Consider the following 22,647-nt stretch of genomic DNA (forward strand, 5'->3'; position numbering starts at 1 on the left):
GAAAGAAGAAAAAAATTGTGAAAGTGACCAAAATTATTTTCATATTTATGATGTCACGTATAAATCTCAAATGGAAAAGTTGGATCCAAACAGAGATATATTACAGTCCTGATGTTCACAATGCTACCCACTGATTTCATAGATGGAGTTATCCAATTTACACAAAGTACTAAAACCAAATCCGAGCTCCTCCAAGAGCCCCATAACCCAAAAAGATGCACTCTACTACTGCAGGGGGCAGATTGTTTGTAGCCCATTTGAAGCACATAGATATGTGCCTGTGCATGCATATTTACTTACATATGTGCATTAGGGCACAAAGAAACATTATCATTTTGGTTGGGTATGTTCAGTTTCTGGGGTGTTTGAGATTGGGCTGATGCTCTGGGTTGTCCACATTGTTACAGCGCTTCATGAAAGAGTCTATTGTTCTCTGCTTTGAAGGGCTACTTCTTGGCTGGCTGACTGAAACTTCCAAGGTATTTTCGTGGCCATCAAGCATCTAATAATTATCAATGGAACACTATTCAGTTGACCATCTTAATGTTTTCAAAAATAAAAATAAAGTTAGAAAAAAAAAAAAAAAAAAAGCACAACCTGTACCTGGACCAACCCCAAACATAAATCATTACCAAAACATAAAAAATAAAAATAAAAATCTTTCAGCACATCATCTATAGGAAAATGAAATCAATGGGTTGCACATAAATGGTGGCATGGTGCAATGCTATATCAATTCATGTGTGAATATGCATGCAGCCATGAAAATGCTGTAATATGATCTTTTCTTGATGAAAACTAACTTCAGAGCAGCTCAAGAAATTCATATGAACAATAAAAGCAGAAAAGGGAGGTGTGGGAAGAACAGGGGCAAAGTCAGTTGGGGGATGACACCCACCGTGAAAAATGGAAATAAAACAATGAAAATTCAAAAGAAAAACAAAAGCTGGGAGGAAGAGAGGGAGAGGGAGAGGGGGAGAGAGAGAGAGAGAGAGAGAAACCTGTCCCAGATTTTCCAACTTGCTCTGGACAACATCCCTGGAAAGGGAAATAACAGATTCTCATTCATCAAAACACTAAATTTTCCTTGACAAAATACTGTACAATCCATGATAGCATCATCCAAGTATAGCAAATTGGATATGGATTATGAACATACCATATTATGTCATCGACTGTGTCATTTGCTAGCAGGTAGTGTATATTAACCGATGACACCTAAAAATATGAACCAAAGTTTGAAACAGGATCAGAACTTTCAGCAGCTATTTCATTGTAAGATAGATAAAAAGTATTTAAAATCAATGCTATAGCAGATTATCAACACAGACAAAAATCCTTTTTCAGTCTACAAGGTATGTGAATCTCCATCATTTACCTGTTTTCCATTCCCAATAAATCAACACCTGAATTTTATCGACAGCAGAAAATAGTAACAGCCCCAAAGTGGATTTGTAATCAGGAGAAAATGACCACTTTTTAAAAATATCCAATTATCACTGAGCACAAACCGAAGGAAGCATCTCAACACCTATTCAGATCTCAACAAGAAAGTAATTTATTGGTATAAACCATTTTTCCTGTGGCAAACCCCATGGTGCAAGGCCAGAAATATGGTGATTTAGTCAACCATACCCATGAGAAAAGAAGAGTAGCATATCAGGAGTAAATCAACCAAGCTGATCCATACCTCACTGCTAGAACTTGAGGTTTTACATCCTGAGATTCAACTTAAACCATCCCATTTGCGAGCCTGAATTAGGATCAGGTTCATCTTATGAGCCAAGCTGACCAAAACTCACTGTTAATGGACTTGGGGGTTCTTATCCTGGGGTAAAGCTTTAAGTTCATTCTCCATTCAGGATATCAGATCAGGTTCATATCATATGCCTTGATACAAGGCTCAATAAACACATATCAAGCAACACGTTCTAACCTCATAAATTAATGCAATTAATTAACTCAAGCATTCATGAAGAATGATTTGAACTGCAAAGCCCATAAACATTTCTCCAGATTACCTGGCCAATCCTATGGACACGGTCTTCTGCTTGAATTAAGTCGCCTGGAGTCCAAGACAATTCTGCAAAAATAACTGTGCTTGCAGCTGTCAAAGTTAACCCAACACCTCCAGCTTTGATAGATAGCTGCAGAATAACATTTAAAAAGATAAATCTTACTTAGGTGATAATCCTTGTATTAGAGTGTGAGAATTTCAACTAACACTAATATAAAACAATCAATAAAAAAATGAAAAACAACGTATAGAAATTAATGTTGTAACTCCCATACCACTGCTGCCTTAATAGTATCTTTTTCCTGAAAATCTGTAACAAAAGCCTGCCTTGATGATGAAGGAGTACTGCCATCAATTCGAATGCAACCAACCTTTTTCTTCTGGGAATTTAATAGTGCTGATAAGAATGGAACAACCTTGAGGAAAGCTACTGAAAACTAAGTGGTCTTACCACAAGAAACTGGAAGATTGAATCAATCATCGGCTGATGGTGTGCAAATATTAGAAACTTGCAGCCTGCCTGCAAGAATTAGCATAAGACTATGCTGAAATACAGAGAACCACAATGTAGAAACTAAAATCTATAAGCAAAATTTAGAAAATAAATTATGAACGACATTATAAATTTCAGTGTGTTATTAACTTATGATAGCAACGCAAGCACACTAAAAACATAAAATGTTGGCTAGAAATAAATTAGCTGTTACTTGTTAGGGAATGTTCATGGATCAGGGATCTTAGCCCCTGATTGACCCTTTTCACTTGACATGAGATAATTTGTACATGTCTTATAATTTAATATGTGCATTATTGAATGTTTTATCATTGCTCAAAGTTTCATCTAAAATTTCCATGTTTTGAGGTCAATTTCAGTAAAATTGACTACCAATATTTCCATCAATATCAGCATTTTCATCTTTAGAGGTAACCAACCTAATAACTGATAGAATTTATATCATCCTTCTTATGAGCATGACCACGTCTTAGATGCCCCAAGATGGAATTCAATCTAAAGCTTCCAGCATATGCCCAGGCATCATATTGCTAACGAAAAACGGTCAGTCCACCACCATCAGTAATCCACAGGAATAAAATAAAGAAACTCTGTAGTGTCCTATAAGCAGTAGTTAACAAAATTTAACAAAGGATTTAATACCATATATGTCAATTTGAGAAACATAAGAAAGTAGATCGAAAGATGTCTAACAAAAGATGGAGTGCAATCTGCGTACACAGGAAATTCACAGAGCATTTCAAAAGGCATGAAAAAAGATGTGAAAAAAGAACATGTCCTTAAAAGTCTAAAAACATGCTTTTTGTTGGTGTTAAACTTGAGCATTTTTGTAAAGGCTTTGTAAGTAATTAAGAGAGAGTGAGTGAGAGAGAGAGAGAGAGAGAGAGAGAGAGATTTGATCAATTGAGCACTAGCTGTGGTTCAATCAAGATTTTCCATTTTTGAAAGACAAAATTGAAGTTGTTTCATTGATTGAGCTAGGCTCATGGATGAAGTAGATATATTAAGGATTGAAATTAAAATCTTCCAAGGCATTAAGTTTCAATATATAGGAATGTTAAGATCTACCCATAGCTGACTCTTCCAAGGCATTGGAATGTTCAAATCTTGCCATATCCGACTCTTCTAAGGTATTGCTCAATAAATACATAATTAATCCCTTTGTTCTTAAAAAGATTTTCAGAAGCTTTGTGCAACTTGAAAATCATATGGCTCTTATCCTTGTTTTACAAAGAATTTGAATATCATCTGTATTTTTGTGTTCTTGAAAATCCAAACTTCTTTTCTCTCAAATCAACTACTTTTTTGTGAGTTCCTTATGATCCCAGTGGGATCTCATGGCCTTTGAAAAAACTTTAAGGAGGCCTTTTGTGTATGTTTTGGAGGTGTCTGAAGTTTTATGTCATAAAGATGGAATGAAGGTTCGTAATATCATTAAGTTGTTCGAGGCATGTGGAGTTTCAAACTGTGAAGATGTAAAGGTTCGTAGGACTAGATTGGGAGTATCATTGTTTGGTAAATCTCTATAACCCATTGTTAATCTTCAGTGAAGCTCTAGCAATCTCACAGCTGAGAGTTTTTTTTCCCTTGGGAGTTTTCCACATATCTAGTGTTCAATTTCTCGCTCATGTGATTGAATTTTTTTGTGCACTATAATTGGGATCATTTCAAATTAATTAAGACTAAATTGAAAATTTTGTTAAATTATAAATTTGGGAGACTTGCCCATCTATACCCTCTCTAAATCAATCCACAATATCTAAGTAATATTTTTCACCCTTCATTTTGAGCTACATATTTTCAAATCTAAAGGGGCATTTGACCCTTCTTACTCTGCCATGGTCAAGAAGGATAGAAGAAGTGATCCAACATTGACTTTTGGGCAGAATAGACAGAACCATGTTTAAGGAAGTGATCCTCCCAATCCCCTGGACTGAGAAAGTGATCCAACCGAGACATGGAAAGCCCATTCTGACCCCCACATGAGGTAAGAGCTTCTCCAGAAAATAGAATCTCCAAAAGCTCAAGCTGTTTCATAAATTCTAAGAAACCTCTTATAGCTGGGGCCAGCCAGCTGCTGTTCTCTGCAGGGAACATTGCCACATTTAAACCCCTATTGATGCCCCAAAGCTCATTCCATAAACCTCTGATGCACCCCCACCCCCACGCACAAACACCCTCCCACAACCTGTAGACCTAACAAAAAAACCAGGCCATAGACCCCTGAGAAACTCACACATAACCATCCTCACAGTTTTTTGAATAGCATGAGATAAAAAATGCCCTCACCTCTATCCCCAAGCATTCGAAAGATTTCTTATCCCAAAAGGCAAGAATGCTACCAGCAAACCCCTTGAACCCAAGGTCACTCCAAAACTCTTTAAAAGTATTGGTAGAACCAGTTAAATACTATGAGTGAGGCTTACAGGCAAGTAATTCTTACAATACAAGTGAAAAAACTTGCACCAACATCCTCCCACATCAGCACATTGATGTGTATCGTGTTACAATTACTTGTTACATGCACCAAACATACATGCCAGTAAATAATAATTACCTTTCCTTTTAACACACACTGTGCAAACACGTATCTTGCAGAATCATGGAAACTAATGATATCCTAGTTTGTTCAACCAGAATCAGATCCAGAATACATCATTTGGATGTTTTCACATGGATTAGTTAGTAGTTTTTCCCTAGATTCACATGATGTTCTAGCATAAAAAGGAGAGAGAAACACACACACACACACAGAGAACAAAGAAGAAGCAGCACAGGAAAAAGGGAATACCTCAACAACAGTTCCCAGGTAATCTAGGACTGCTGGAATCTTGGCTTGTGCAGAGTCGGTATATATCTGTAGTCCAACAAGGAGAAGGAGAGAAAGGGAAGAGAAGAAGGGGCAGGACAGGATTTTCAAAGTTTAGATCCATTACATAATGAAAAAACTAAAAAGGAGTAATGGCACAATGTTCTGAGCAAACCGAATGAACATGGTGAATCTATGAATATATAAGAGAAGTCATGAATGTTCTCAAATACGCTACAAATCCAAATATATAAGAACCAACTACTAAAATAAAATGAATTAAAAAATAAATGGAATATATATATATGACAACAGTAAGCCAAAATGAATAAAAAGCCCAATTTATAACAAAAGTATTGAACAAATAAATTTGGGTTTTCTCTAGGAAACACCTACAAATTATAACTAAATAATTTAACAGGTAAACCAAAATGTTTAACAATAAGCTATATGTTGGAATAATAAATTGGATTTTCTATATTTACTAGAGTTGTAACTCTCAACATAGCCTGCAATCACAACTCAAAGATGACATTAAATTAACAAATTGGGTTGACTTGGACCCACCTAACCTATGTATTAAATAGGTCGTGTTTCATCATGTATACTTTGGGTTGCTTTTAATACAATCACTTTTATCTATCCCAAAAAAAAGGTCATGTTTGGATTGGGATTTCACCATGTTTTTGTCCTGTTTAATTGTGGTGTCATGTTAAGAAAGGATTACAGCTCGTCTATTTTTAAAGTGTAAAAAAAATGAGAACTTTTATCAATAATTTATATTATTTTGTTTTATTTTTTATAATCATTTGAAAAAACAAGTTAGATTGTAATTTTTGTAATTTTAAATAGGTTAAGTGGATCATAGAGATGCCAGATTAATGCTTAACTTAGTGAGTTATGCAAGTCAACTTGAATACAACTTAACTCTACCTGTGTATTAAATATTTCACATGGCTCTTGACTAGTTTCTCTTCTGATGCTCATGATAAACTCAGGCAATCCAAATGCAGAACTTCTAAATGTGGAAACAAAGCTGCTTAACAGGGAATAAAATATATTGCCCGCTTCAGTAACATCATCTTTCAACCAAGGAAATTAGATATGGTTTAGACACACATGGTAGGCAGGTAACGTATTGTGGACAATTTGGACTAATAGTTCCTCCTTGCGCCCCCTCAATTATACAACACTATAATGTTTAAGTTCTGGAACCAATGATTTAGTAAATACTTTTTCTTAACCACCTACCACAGTAATATTGTTGAGTGATGCAGACAAGCTTAATCATAGAGTGCACCAAAACAGATGTTTCTGCAAGTATGATAAATGGACCATAACTATCTTAAATGGTTCTTTTCAACAACTACTACCGTCATCAGGAGTAGTTGGTAGGCATTTTAATTTGAGAGTGATTACAGAATTGTAAAAAACATGGGAGTAGACTTCAATTGAATTCAACTAGCCCCTTTATCTCCAGCATCATATTAAAATAAATAAATAAATAAATGCCATTGGAACAGAATTTTAAACAGAGTCCTACAGTGAACAGCCAAATGCAGCCTTATAGCATTTGAGGTGCAGCAAACAGGTCTTTTTCTTTTTCCTAAAAAATTCTATGAGATGTCACAAGATATAAACAACATCTCCAGCAAGCACACATCATATAGAATATAAATATATAAATAATCACACACACATATGAAAAGTTATGGATGAAGGTTATGTATATACCTTATTAATAAGATTTTTCTCAGAAAATTTTAGTGATTCAGCCTCCTCTTTGGATTTGCTGGCCTTGATTTTGCTTTTTACCACCTCCAACTACAAATCCAGATGATAATATTACTAAATTTTTCTTTTTCAAGAAAACAAATTGCAATCTCAAGAAATCTTCAGCCTATGGTGCAAATACTAATCAAATTCTACCAATACAAAGTGAGAATAAAAAGAAGATAATACAACAACCAAGATGATAGTATCGCGCTTTTAAGCATTTGTTGTATGCCCCCTGTGTACTTCAGAGCACTGTTTTGGCGCTTTTTGTTTGTAATGCACTGTCGCTTTACTCATAAAAAAAAAATGAACAAGATGATAGTAAAGGGCATCTGCATGCAGTTGTACCAGACATGAGGTAAAAGCAAGAAAAATAGAACCTTTATAAGAGATATAGGCTAAATAGGTTGGAATAAACTAAATCGATAATTATCTGGTGATGAAAAGTGATATTCATCCTTAGCATCCACATAAAATATATCATGTGGCATGTAAAAGATCAGTATGGAACAAATTTCACAAGCAGATCCACTCTTCATATACAAGCACACTAGTTACACCACAAATTTATCTAAGAGAATATAAAAAATCACTATTCCATAGTTGAATATTAAGCTAAATTTATTTGGAGAAAAAATTCCATTAACCACTAGCAACAAGTTCCACTTTTGTTTGACCCACAATGCTTCAGGATGTTACTGTAATTTTATATACTCTCTCATAAAGCAATCCCAGGAAAAATCCAAATTTGCAAAAACTAGCTACAAGCCTACAAATCCAAAGCACTCAAAAGGCATTACACATCACCTGTTCTCAACTTTCCCAAAGTTTAATCACCTTTTTCATTGAAGTTCAGATTATAATTATTAGCAATAATAATAATAACAACAACAACAACAGTAACAATAATAAGAATAGGAAAAAGAGGTAGACAAACAAGAAGAACAATAATGATAATAGTAATATCAATAGTAGTAGCAGTAATCTAGTAATAATAGTAGTAAAAATAACAACAGTAGTACTAGTAACAACAATAGCAGCAATAATAATATTATTAATAGTGCTGGTAATAATAATAACAAAGAGTTGGTTTACCTCACGAAATAAAGCGTTGATTTGTTTCATGTCCTTTTCATCCAAATCTAGGAAGACCTGAGAATCAGTAACAAAAGCTACAAATTTAAGCAAAGGCTGTGCTACACAACACACACGTATACAGGGAGATGCAGACAAACTGACATAATGCTACCTGTTGCCTGCGTTTCACAGGAAGCTCAGACAGTACATCTTTTTTAAGCCTGCGGATCAACACAGTTGCTTTCATCAGGTTGTGCAATTCTTCATGGTTACTTGCACCTTGATACATTCCAAATACACCCTGGAGTATTATAGAAAACAGAACGATGTATAAAAGGTACAGGGTAAGATAATATACTAACATAGTTATTTACAGGATGTGAATTTTGACTTACACCCTTGCAATATCGATTACCATATTCGTGAACATTCCTATATACATCCGGATACAAGGCTTCAAGCTGTTAAATGATAAGTATGAACAGAATCACAGAGACTTAATAATAGGATTCCAAACATCTGAAGGACAGGCCAGAAATAAATGCTTAACTAATATTCATAATACCTGCTTGAATAGCTCAATCGGCCGTGATAAAGCAGGAGTTCCACTGAGCAAAATTGTGTATTGAGCTTTCTAAAACATACACAATATGAGTTTCATGATAATAGAAAATGCATTACATGTGCGCATATGAGAGAGAGGGGGGGGGGGGGGGGGGGGGGGGGGGGGATAGAGATGCTGCACTCTCTTGATTGAAAATCAAACTGCATAGTTGTCTATCAAAACAGCATAAAAAAAAATGAATTGGAATGTGCAGCATATGTAGACCATTTTGTGTGCTTTTTACCAGTGTAAAAAGTATCACTATGGCTATTTACAAAAACATGATCATAAATTAGTGCCAATACCCATCCTGTTTTTCATCTATTAATTTCATAACCTGCCTATTGGAGAGTCATTTGTTATGCATAGATGTTACAGTTGGAGAACAACTTGACAAGTGCTTTGAAAAATCAAGGGTAGCTCAATGTTATGAGAAAAGCCAAAATAAAAGAGGAAACAAGACTGTATTCTTGTTTAAGCTTGGACCAGAATGTACCTTCGCATTTTCTATTCCTTCTTGTGGTGCTCTCTATGTACTCCCAAGGGACATAGATGGCACCCATGTTTTCCATTACACTCTTGTTTAATATATTTCTATTTGCCCATCCAAAACAAATAGAAGAAAACATAAAGTTCAGTAGATGCATGTTGGGATGCAAGGGGTGTCAATTTTGTTTGCATAAGGGTTGTCACTAAGCTTTTAAAGTGGAACTTTGGTCTCTATTTGAAGCAACCCAACATATGAAAGGAAAATCCATTAAAGCTAACAATGCAATTCACTAGGAGATTATGCAGTGTTTAGTTTGCAAATTCTTGGAGATCAGTTAATTAACCCTAATAAAAGTAGACAACATGTACTCTTTGGATGTTGAAAGAGAAGTTTCTAATGAAAAATTACATGGCAAAGCATGACATTTCCACCTCCCTTTCTTCCTTGAGAAGAAGAAAGTTACTCTAGGAGACATTAGACCTCTGGTTACATAAAGTATTATTAGGAGAAAAGCTCAATCATGCAAATCGTGAGTTGACAATGTTTAAATGAAGAGTATAACAAAGTGAAAGCAAAGGGAGGGTGGAGAAAGTTGATAGCAGTTGCAAAGGGATTGGAGCTCTTAGGGAAGATCTCAAAACTGCATAAGGAATATCAAGATAAGCTAAAAATCTCCAATAGATGAAATTTCTTCTCCCTTCACAATGAGCCTTCCAAGCACTTTATATAGAACCACTAGGAGTTAGCTTAACCAACAAGAAAAGACATGACCAATAGAAAGTCTCTAAGGCATGATGAATTAAGTAGCATTGGGATCAGGGCACCTGTTGACACACATCATGCACAACTCATCGGTTTTCTTTCAATGCAACTGAAACAAGTTCAATGTAAGTTAGCCATATGCATTATTGAGAGTCCAAACATATCCACCGAACTAAGATCTTTGAACCATTCAAACTACTTAATGGTGATAAGGCCAAGCCCACCACCAAATTGTACCAAGGCCAAGTTGGAAGTTTGAGCATAACCCTCAACTTGGACATACAGGACCTCCACCAATTGGGATGGACACTCCTCATCAAAAAAAGCAAAGGAAACATTTTTGCTTTGACAATCGTAAGGATTAAAGGTCCCACCCCTAAACTTTAAGGAAGTGGTCCTTCTGCCTCAAGCATCAAGAGAAAATATCATCCCACTTAAAGGTAAGCGAAACAAACTCCCTCAGCATGTACTACAGGCAATTAGCAATGTTGTGCTAAGCATCCACCCAAAGGGTAGACATACTGTACAAAGTATCACTTTATCCCAACACAAAAAGCACATCAGACACTTAACCAATGTACACAGGTGGCAACAAAAGACATTTGGCATTGTATCAGTGGAGAATCATTACAATTATGGCATATGATCATTGGCTATGAGGTGATACATTATATAGGTTAATCAGCAAAAACTCCAGCATGTTGTATTAGAACACATGGGATAAGTCACAATTATAGTTGTCGATACACATCAGACAAGAATAAATAAAATTGTGTATCCTTTTAAATACACCATCTTCCTTATAGGCTATGACGCATAGTGTGCTGATAAAACATTGATGCTTAAGAAGAGCAAAAAACTTCAGCTAACTGCAGAATTTTTATCTGAATACCTCACAAATGAAAGCATAAAGTCATCATTTATCAAGAGAGACTAGAACCTGTAAAACTGGAAGGGAAGCACTTGTTCTCTTTGCTTGAGCATTCTTCAAGAAGTGTGACTCATCTGCAATCACAACCTGTTAAAAATATAACCATTTCTAGAAGCATAAGGAGATAGAAGACACAGAACCAAGTGCCGTTAGAATTGATTAAATAGGCAGATAACTGGACTGTCATCATCTTCTCATTCTAGTTTCTATATTTCTCACAATAAAAACCCAACCTTCAACATTGATTCAGAACTAAAATAATACAAAATTACAAGCCCTTACTGTTAGCTGCACTTACCTTAAACTCTGATTCTGCTAGTATTTTCTGTAACTTAAGGACAACATCGTAGGAGATAATGTTGAACACACCATCCAGATGAATAGTGCCCTTCGTGTTTGAGGGTACAATTCTGAATCCACCCCTGTTAGATCCACTCCACTGAGATAAAACTACCTGTTGACAATTCTCTTTTAGTTGTCAGAACCAAAACAAAAATTACAATAACAATAATAATAATAACAATAATTTCAATCCTCATGCATGCTCCAACAAATATATAAATGTCATTCCCAAAACTAATCCTCATGACAATTCTTGACTATATGTTCATTTTGGAATTTTTTTTATTTTTTTTATTTTTTTTGCAAAGTTTCTATCAAGTTTGCATTTCAAGACTACATTTGTTTCTCTCAAGACCAAAACTATCTTTTTTTCTATGTTTGGGGAATGGGGTGATTCAGATCAAAGTGGAAGTGTTACCAAACTGTTAACTAAACAATCTTAAGACAATAACAAATTTTACAAGAGGCATGATAACCTACAAAACTCTGTCCCACACCATGTCTTGCAGTGCCTATGAGTAGAGCTTGTATCTCAGCAATCTTAAAATTACAGAGACACCCAACACCAGAAGCTCTAGCAGAGAAAGTGTTTAAAATAGATTAAGAATTCCTAATTCATACAATTATTCAGCATTGCTACAGGAAAATGAATTAGAAATATGCATTGGATCAAACTGAAATATTGAAATAGCATTGAGGTGTTAGAGATGTGTGTTTCCATGGAGCTAGGTTTGGGAATCAGATACAAATCAGAGTCCATTTGGCTCTTTCTTTTTTCTTTTTCTTTTTTTAATATGTAAACAAAGCATATATATTAGAAGAGTTTGGAAACGGCACACAAAGTGCATGCAAAGTATACAAGAAGCAATCAAATACAATCAAAAGGACAAGGGAAAAGAAACAACAAACCAGAACCAAAACATCAAACAAGGACAATGACCCTTCACTTAAGCACATGCTAACCAAAACCAAAAGATTACAAAGGGACAAAACATTTATCAAAAGGGCATTCTATTCTTTAACTTGAAAAGTTCTTCCTTTAAGCAAACCACATCCGCTCTTTAAGAAAAACACCGTCAAATACACTCATAGTGATTCTGAAAGAGCTCATATAACAGAGGCAGTATTTAAGGGACAAACAAATAAAAAGTTATGAACACTAAACATGCACCAATCAATTTACATTCTCAAGTACAACGAAAACCAGACTTCTACGTGAGAATCACTAGCACCACAATCAGCCTCATGACAGACAAGATATATGAATAATATAGTGCCTAGAACTCGTGTTGTTTTTTATACTGAACATTAAAGGAAAACATCATATCAAAACAAACATCAAGGTTAATTGATGGTTCTAACATTATAAAAAGCTCACTAACAGGCAGCAGCATTAAGAAAGACACGAACATTTTGGAATTTAAGAAATGAACCATTCACTAACAAATCAATCTCCATATAAATCCCTACCAACAGATAAACAAAATTGTACTCAGAAAATGTCTAAAGTTGGAAAACATCCATAACCAGCATAATAATAATATACGATTTTCTAGGTAGCAAACCCACACAAACAATGAAAGAAATCACCAAGTTTCGAGCTGCAGCTAAAAAGAAAGAGAAAATAACCAGCAGAACTTCAAAAGGAGCCAGAAATAACATACAAGGATATCTGATGATGGGATATTCAACCATTGTTGGATCATCTGTAAGGAAGCAAAAGAGAAACAACATTTTGGGCATAATTTTCAAGTTAATACAGAGAAATAGAGAAATTAAGCCAATCTAACACTTACAGAAGCCCAATGCAAACGTAAAGAAGAAGGGGTAAGAACAAGAACAGGCCATGAGTCACGAACGCAAGTTGTTACAGCAATGGCCTGCGAACACCCAGAGGAATTCAATGAATGTCTTTGTATAAAGGATTTTGTAGTTGTTAGAATGATTTCCCATCCTTCTTTGTATTTACTATTTCAATGCAATGAAATGGTTGTTTCTGAGGAAAAGAGGGAAAAACAAAAAAAAAAAAAAAAAAGACAGGAGGAATTCAACATGGATGCTTTTAAATAAAATAAAATAAAATAAAATGAAATATGTACCATCTCTAAACTTTAGAATAATATTTGCTCCATTATTTATCTGGAGACATGAATTTGCAAGATCAGAAATCCAATTGCACCCTGGACAAATTTTCCTAGGTCAAATGTCAATTTTTTTTTGTTTTTCTGAACATGGAACATCTTGTGCTAGGCACTAAGATTTCGCTGGGTAAAACCACAGTATTGTGCACCAAGATTTCTGTTTAAAGGAAAATTCAATATTAAAATACATGAACAGACAGCATGAAAGTCAGAAAGCTAAAATAAACCTTTTTATTTAGCAATTAGATCCATTAATGGAAAGCAAAACAGTGGTGCAGCATTATGAGCATAATTTTATGGGATTCCAAAGAAAACAATATAGACAGGTAGAAGGTTCTATTTCATTCAACTAGGTATTGGAGAAAATGGTAGCAAATGCACAATAACAAATGGAAATTATTTAAATAGAAGTGAATGCTTAAAGATGCCAAGGTGAAACTTAGGAAAGAGGACAAGAAGAAGTTTGAATGAACATCCATAAAAAGAAAAATTCCATCTAAAGATTTTGTGTGCTTGACAAGCCACCAGCATTTGTAGCATACAAGAAGGATCAATGGTGCTTTCATTTAAGAGATATACAAAATCAGGGATCAAAACTAGTGAACTCTAATTTGATAAAATGATAGAAATGGCCTTTATTTAAAAGAAACTTGCTTTGTTGATCTTCCATTGAGGCTGGATATCAAAAAGGCTTCCTAAGATGATCCATTCTGAATATTTGGGACACACTACAGGTTTCATACTATAAGCAGATAACAAACTGTGTGATTTGTGCCCAAATCTGGACTAACAAAGATGTTAATGAATGTGTTTTGACACAAGAAATGAAACAAATCACTGCCCAAGGCTTAGATTTGTCCTAGGGGAGGACCAATGCATTATTTTTGAGTAAAAAGGCAGAAAATGGAGAAAATGTGAAAGGTTTGGCACAATCCTAACTTGTGAGAGGGAAAGGAGGAACGAGTACGCTTGAGAGGAGACCCAGGTAGAAGCTACTTTTACTGAAGAAGAGAAAATGCAGGAAAATCAACCAAGGCATGTGAAATCAGTTTGGACCAGAGCAAATCGGTTTCAGCATAATAAAACAGATTTCAAGGATGGAATTTCAAGCAAGGTAGCATGTGAAATCAGTTTTCCGATTTGAAACTGATACGGAGACAGCATGTGGAGGGCAACCAGTGTGTCACATCAACTTGTGGAGACCTCAAACCGATTTAGGAGTTCAAGCCTTCAGGAGAAATCAGTTCCACATCAAAATTCTAATTTCAGAGATGTTGAAATCCATTTGGCGAAGTTCCTTGCATTTTTCAAACCAAGAATTCTGATTTCAGAGATTGTGAATTAGGGTTTTTAAACCACAGTTTAGTTTAAGCAGCTAATAAGAATAAGCCAAATGTTATTTTAGGGCTAAGATATAAATACATTTCATTATTAGGAGTAAAAGAGAGGATGATTCCCTAGATACCGTAGTTATCCCATCCTTCTTTTTTTTTTATTGACCAGGATTTCTAAAACCATAAGGATTTTATTATTAAAACAGATAGCATTGCGGTCACTATGTAATAAAAAATGGCATCCGAAGAGGAAATCATATATATATATATATATAGGTAAAGAGAAGTAGTATATATAAAAAAAGAAAAGACGCCCTCTTCAACATCCTCTTGCATTGTGGGTTGGCCAGAAGTTTATGGAGCTTACTTTTCTCTCTCTTTGGAGTTTCGTGGGTGCTCCCCTCTTCAACAAGAGAGGCGTTATTGGGGTGGTTAGGGCCTTGTGTGGGAAAGGAAAGGAGGAAAGTGTGGCGTTCAGCACCCTTGTGCCTTTTTTGGATTGTTTGGAAGGAAAGAAACAGTAGGGCTTTTGAAAATGTAGAGCATTCGATTCAGGGGTGTAAATCGATTTTACTTTGTAATCTGTAGGCGTGGTCCAGGGGTTTTTTTGTTTCTGGTCCCACTTCCATTGTAGATTTTGTTGATTGGTTAGGCCATGGGTAAAGGTTTTTTCTTTGTATACCTCCTGTATACGTTGGGGTGCTTCCTTGAAGTGCCTCTTTTTATTAATATATTGTCTCTTTATTCATCAAAAAAAAAAAAGACGCCAAAAACAGTGCCCTCAAAGTCTACAGTAAAAGCCTAAAGGCTCAACCCAGAGGGAAAGGGAAATAAGCAAAAAACATCACCTGCCCTTATATGATTTCCTCTTGGAAATCATATATTCCAATCATTTAAGAGGAAAACCATGAATAATATAGTTCTACAGTAGTTATAGAGGGAGATTTCTTTTGAAAATGATGATGGCGATGGTGGAAATATAAGAGAGCAACAGTGACAAGCCATTGTATCAAGAGTGGTAGTCTGAACAACTGTCATGATTCTGGCAGTGGAAGAGGAAACAGTTTCCCTAATGGTGTTAGTACCTATGGCTGCAGAAGTGAAAATGATCTGAAATAATGGTGGTGGAGGGGCTACAACAATACTGCTGGCTTTGGTAACAAAAGATGGTTTTGCAGAGAGGATAGGATGGTGCTGGTGGCTATGGCAACAGCAGTAGTGGTGGGACATTCCAGTGAAGGGGAACATTCCAGTGAAGGGAGCAAGAGGCAGCATTGGTAACAATGATGGTGGTGGATGTGACAGTGGCAGCAGTTTCCTAATCAAGAGTTAAAACACTTCACCTAGGTCTGATTTGTAGAGTCTTCACTTCAACAATGAGAAATGACCTTCAAAAGTCTTTGTTACAATTTCTACAAGCAAAATTATTATTTTTAAATGTTATGAATACATTAGGAATTGGAGAACTCCAGCCTGAATAATGCATTCTTGGTCTGACTACCAGCCAGGTAAACACTATTTTTCGCTCACAGCCTGAATAATGCATTCTTGGTCCAACTACCAGCTGGGTAGACACTATTTTTCGCTCACAGCCTGAATAACACATTCTTGGTCCAACCACCAGCTGAGTAAACACTATTTTTTGCTTACAATGCATCATGGACCATAGTGAGTTTCCATGGTGCCAAAATACTACACCCTAAAGGAACTCATAAAATCAAAACACTAACAAGTAACACAAAAGATGTTTGCCTATCAAAAACACAAGAACACCCCATAGACAAACAAAAATCCATCCACCACTTAAGTGACAGTCACTTGAGATAACACCAAAACAAAAAAACAACTAGCCAAAGTTCAACCATAGATAATACCAACTACTTGTGCCATAAAACCCCTTAAACACGATTCTGTGTGCACACTAGATGTATCCCACTTTACTCCAATTCAGTATTTTAATCCAATTTCAAGTGTATACATGCAAAATAAGGATGATTAAATGTTTCGTGTTGACTAGCAAGACCCCAAAAAATTATCATGCATTTCAAATAATTCCTGTGCATTTGATAGCCACTCAACTTATATGAAGTTATTATAAAGAGAACAAAACAAATAGGATACTCAAGAAGACAGATTGATAGCTTCAGAAATGAGGTATTAAAGATGTAGAACAACTTCAAATAAAGGATCCATTACCTGTAGGGTCTTTCCCAGTCCCATCTCATCTGCTAGAAGGACACGACCTCCATGCTGCAATACAAACCTAAAGAAGAACAAAAAATAAAATTCCATGATAGAAATAGACAAGTCTCATGGTTGGTCAGAAACCAAGCAGCAAATTAGTATTCTAGGGAAACAAATTATCAATATAGGTCAACTTAAAGTTATCTAGTAACGGAAAATCTCCACATCACTCAAAATAATTTACTACATACCTAATACCATCACGCTGGAATGGCAGAAGCTTTGTTTCGATGTAACTTGGGATCCTATCATATCGATCTGGTGAAAAGAAAAAGTGATATACTCACTTCACTAAACAGGATGTACATTAAATTTCTCTACTGGTTTATGTCTACTTAGGTGTTTACCTATATACTGTAAACCTCTGTGTGTGTGTGTGTGTGTGTGCGTGTACTTTGGATGACAATCAGCAGGGAAGGCAGAACAAGGGATGTAGGAGAAATAAATGAGAATGCCACAAGAAAAACCAAGACGTGCACAGGATGACCCCTTAATCCCAAATTCTCCATTTTATGGACTCACCTATGCCAGAGTTCTAATAAACCTTTCCCTTTTTGTAAAATGTTCACCAGACTTATTGATGCTGGATTTATTGATGAAAGTTCTCTTCTTCTTTTTTTAACACATCTAATTGTAGAATTTAATATCAAAAATAAGCATTTAACATTTACCTCGAAGATCTGGAACAGCTGTAGCAGCATCAATCGCTCGCCGCACCAAGGGATCTATGTTCTCTATCTGGAAATATAAGGACAACCAAACATCATAGGATGAAATTAACTAACAGAGAAAGCACAATCTCTAAAATATCAAAGTAGTTTAAAATAAACAATAGTAGCCCATCTTTACAGTATTGTAACAAGTAGTAAAATTGTAAGGGAAATGAACAGGTAATCACCTCAACATTGATACCGGTTATTTCATGGAGAACCTTTTCAGCTGACGACAAAGAAGATAAAGGGAACATCCATAATCTGCAGGTTCAGCAATCATCATCAAAGATTGCACTTGTCAGAGACAGTGCAAATACAACAAACCAGAACTTAGAAATCCATTGAAATAGAACATTTTTCTTATTTTTTTTATGAGAAACAACATTACATTGAAATAGAACATTTACGAATGATAAAAAGAAAAACCTTTCTTTTGCATTCCAACTGGCTTTGGATATCTTTCGGAACGCACCCACAACTACCTGATGCAAGAAGAAGTACATGTATAAGCAAGAGAATAGCCATAAAATAACACAATGCAAGCAAGATTAACAAATGTACCGGGTCGTATGAAAATTTTGCAGCAATATTTCCACTAGCATGAAGAAAAAACTTGACAGAGAGCTTGTGGAGTTCCTTTGAGCAGTTACCTTCTTGGACACAAAGCCACGATATATATAAATAAGAGGAAATAGAAAGCCAAATATTACTTCGAAAGAGTATAATAATGAAAATAAAAGCAGCAGCAGCAGTAGGTAAGCTTGATATGTGAGTGTAGAGAAGGAACCTTGGACATCCAGCTGTTCCTTATACTAAAATTATGAACTAGCTCCAGAAGGGATAATAAAAGAAGAAGAAGTACAAAATGTGAAACAATCAGAATTCAGAGAAAACAAAAATGCATATAAGAACAATAGGAAGAAACTCACTGACTACTGTAGATGGGGGTGGTATTCTGGACCCAGGGGGCAAATCATCTACCTGATTACAGAAGAGAGATTAGGCAATAAGCATGCTGAAAGAACCTTGATATCCATAACGTTACAGGTACCCTTATGATAATTTAAAAGGATCATCGAACAGCATTTCCATGAGTGAGAATAATTCACTTATCAAAAAAAAAAAAAGGCATTTCCATGAGAGAGGGAATGCATGAAAAAAAAAAAATCAGCTTTCTCCGCGTTCTTTTTGTGTCACTGGAAGAGACGAATTTCCGCTAGAAACCAAAGACACCCTTTGAGAAAAGGTACAAGAAAATCTGGGAAAACCCTAGGAAATGAGATTTTTTTTTTACGAAAAAGGACAAGGAGGGGAAAAGGCTAACCTTGCGGGGAAGAGAAGGAATGATGGGGTTGGGGTTGGGGTTGGAGGAGTGAATGGAGTTATTGGAAACGGAAGCGGTGGAAGAAGAAGAATTGCGGAGAGCAATCTGTCTGAAAGCGTCTCGTTCGAGTGAATCAAGTTCCTCCGCACTCAAATCCCAATCTTCCGTTTCCATTCCGACTCTCGCCCTTTCATCCACCTTTCCCTCTTCTTCTCCTTCTTCCTCCTCTTCCTTTGCTTCTTCAGGTGAACTGTGGGGGGTTTGCTTCAGTAACGGTTTCTTTATCGACGACGATGATATTTGAATTGGGAAGGTTTTATCAAGGCTCCCTCCGCCTTCACCATTCCTCAACTTTCGGGTATTAATACTTATTTTAATGTTATTTTATTAAAAGAAAATTCCAAAAATGAAATATTTTGAATTAAATGAGAGATAAATGAAAATTAAAAAAAATAAAAATTGTGAAAAAGGGTATTCCATGAAATTTTAAATTAATAATGAGGAAGGGTATTTAGTTCAATCTTAAAAAAAAATTAAAAATAAAAATAAAAATAAAAGTGAATGAAATTACTAGTCACTCCTTCAAGACTTGGAGAGCAATAGTTTAGACATATGGTTCATATGGGTAATTGAGTATGGGTAATTCTAGTCAAAAGATGAAAATACTAATGATATTTTTGATACCTTTATCAAAATATTCATAATGTGAGTGTTAATATCTAAAATATTTGACTATCCTTCTTTACAAATATCATATACTATTTCAAATATAGCATAAAAAAAATCCAAAAAAATTCTTGCATGTTTCAATAATTTCAATAAGACTATCAATCAAAATCAAACCGAACGATTGAAAAAATGTTAAATGATTCTTTCAACATGGGTGTACCTTTTAACAACCTTAAGCAACACTCAACCCAAGTGGTAAATTACGTCTCCTATAAAGCATATATTTTTTGCTATTTGGAATAAATAATATTGTCTCTTATACACTTATTGGATCTTAAAAAATAGAAACGGTAAAGTGATTAAACAATTTGAATTTGCTATTGAAAGGGTCTATGGCATACAAGGAGACTCTGATGAATAAGAAAACAATGATGCATAGTAAGGATTTGGTTAAGTTTCCAAGTAGAGTATATTAAGTGATAATCTTAATTTTAATTAAGTTCATCTTTAGGAGTATCGTGTACAAAAAGGCATGATGCAACAATAGTATGTATCATCAAAAAATGAAAATTGATTTGATGGAATTCAAATTTGAATATTACAATTTCATTGACTTAACAGTCAATATTAATGTGTATATATATTTACGAGTTATTATGAAAATTTTAAAATAGTTTAAATCATTCTCCTCATTAAAACTTTTCTCTTCAACCCATTTATGAGCACAACTTCTCTATTTTGTTCTCACATTTAAAAGAAAGAACATTTTTTAAATTTGTCTTTCTTCCATCATTCTCCTTATGTATTATTATTATTTCTTCTTCATCCTTGTGAATTGAGTTTCATAGTAGAGGGTTTAAAATGAATAATATTTACACAATAGAGAACAAATCATTATAAACGATATTAGAATCGATTTTCAACTTTGGTATGATACTCTATTTGTTTGGTCTTTCAATGAGTGTTTATCTACGTGAGAAGCCCTGCAATCCTATAGGACATAGTGAGAACATTGGATTTATATCGAGGGTTATTATGATATTTCATATATATATATGAATTTCTCTTAATTATATACACTCATCGTAAAACTATGAAAAACTCATTGAATCTTGAACAGACAATATCTATATGAGATAGATGAGTTATTATATACATCCTCATCTAAGAATAGGTTATCGAATCCTAGAGATCAAACACTACCACCTTATACACTAGCTTACATACCCAAGAGGGCAAAATGGGTTTTAGGGTACGATAGATCACCGTGCTTCAACCAATTCATTTTTTTTTCTTTTTATTGCTTGTCAACCGATTTTCATATTTAATTAATGTTATAAACCAAACACCTTTCCAACGACTCTCTCACCACTCTTGCCTTATGTTAGTAGCAAATTGTTGCTATTCTTCTAAATGCATATTTTCCATGAGTACAATATTTCATAAAAAGAAGAAGAAAAAACTGATCTCCCAAAAATATTTTTAAAACTATCTTAACTTATGTCAAGTGAAATCCATATAAAAAATTTAGTGCAAGAAATAGTTGTTGTCTTTTTAAAACATAAGTTCCATGTAAACAAGTCAATTTGCTTTTTACGCTAAACCTGTTGAAAAGATGATTATATATTCCTAGTGACAAGATGTATCCTTTTATTTTATTTTTTTAAAAGTCTTAATATTAAGGTTTTATTTGGTAACTATTTTTTAAAACAGTTTTTAAAAACTATTATCCAAAATTTTAAACCTATTTTTAATATTTTTAAATATGTTTTAAAAATAATTTTAATATCCATCACTTAATTTTTAATCATTCCACATATTTGTAAATTTATTTTCTAAAACAATTCTAAAAAAATAAGTGAAAAAAAAAACAATTAAAATATGTTATCTGAAAATATCCTATTTTATATTCTTAATAATAGAAAACAAATAACAATTTCTTATTACTATATATATATATATATATTTGTTAAACTATTCTTCAAAACAGATGTTAAATAGTTCCTAAAATTTTCTTTGTAAACATAAATTAAAAGTCTCCACTATTTTTTTATTTTTTTTGGAAAAATAAGTTGCCCTTTACAGGAAGTTCTCAATATTTTCAAAGTTAGGGTATTTTAATAATACCTTATTAAAATAATATTTAAACATTTAAGGTTAGGCTTTGTCCAGCTTGTGACAAAATTGGTAGGCAGACTAAACTTGGTACATGTGTCGTACCACTAGTATGCCAAATCAATGTGCTTTGATTCACTCATCTAATTTAGGTAAACCAAAACGGACTACACCCAACAGAAATTGTTGGCAATCAAAGGAAACTAGCATACCAACAAATCAAATAATCCATTAATTATTCTATTAAATAACAAATAATTCCAAATAAATTAAATCATAATTGTATCGTGGGGGATGTTTCCCCTCCTTCCCTTTTATTAAGTAAAGATGGTGTAGCTACTAAATATTAAGAGTTGTGGGACAATGCTTTTAAAAATAAATTTTAATTGAAAAAATGTTTTCGATCATAAAAAAAACAATTAAGCATGTGATAAATTTTTTAAAATATTTGTAAAAATTGACAAATCAGTGTTTTGGGGAAGTACAGGATAGGTTATTATTTTTTTTTTTTAAGAAAACACTTCTTAAAAAATAAATCAATTAAAAATACTTCAAATAGAAATATGACTAAATGTACTTTAAAAGTGATTCTTGTTAAATAATCTTTAATTTATAACATTTTTATTAAAGTGCGTTTTTACAATATGAAAGTGTTTTTTTTGGAGGTGTTTTTAAGAAATTCATTTATGAAGTGTTTTTCTAAAAAAATATTATAAGTGAATTTTCAAATTTTATAAAACTTTTTTAAAATTTTGTTAAATACCTCATATATATATATATATATT

At 34.2% G+C, this 22,647-nt stretch overlaps 1 protein-coding gene across 6 annotated transcripts; it reads right to left on the bottom strand.

The window, feature by feature from the left end:
* Positions 1-24: 24 nt before the first annotated feature.
* LOC100264852 (uncharacterized) lies at positions 25-19,427 on the bottom strand. 6 transcript variants are annotated; one of them, XM_002269635.5, is made up of 24 exons: positions 19,079-19,427; positions 18,684-18,735; positions 18,316-18,404; positions 18,181-18,236; positions 17,940-18,015; positions 17,713-17,779; positions 17,233-17,299; positions 16,994-17,060; positions 13,119-13,202; positions 12,987-13,028; positions 11,279-11,434; positions 10,990-11,067; positions 8,759-8,827; positions 8,589-8,654; positions 8,366-8,494; positions 8,212-8,268; positions 7,075-7,164; positions 5,323-5,388; positions 2,469-2,537; positions 2,293-2,397; positions 2,022-2,147; positions 1,160-1,218; positions 1,002-1,038; positions 25-502 (listed from the first exon to the last, which is right to left on the bottom strand). In XM_002269635.5, exons 1-24 carry the CDS (start codon positions 19,250-19,252, stop codon positions 350-352), a joined length of 2,034 nt encoding a protein of 677 aa, XP_002269671.1. In that variant the 5' UTR covers positions 19,253-19,427; the 3' UTR covers positions 25-349. The 6 variants fall into 6 exon arrangements, with proteins under 6 accessions (XP_002269671.1, XP_010649703.1, XP_059592753.1 ...); XM_010651401.3 differs by having other exon boundaries at positions 18,316-18,407; XM_059736770.1 differs by lacking the exon at positions 25-502 and having other exon boundaries at positions 629-1,038.
* Between the last annotated feature and the right edge of the window lie 3,220 nt (positions 19,428-22,647).

Source organism: Vitis vinifera, chromosome 5, assembly GCF_030704535.1.
Source record: "Vitis vinifera cultivar Pinot Noir 40024 chromosome 5, ASM3070453v1".
NCBI lineage: Eukaryota > Viridiplantae > Streptophyta > Magnoliopsida > Vitales > Vitaceae > Vitis > Vitis vinifera.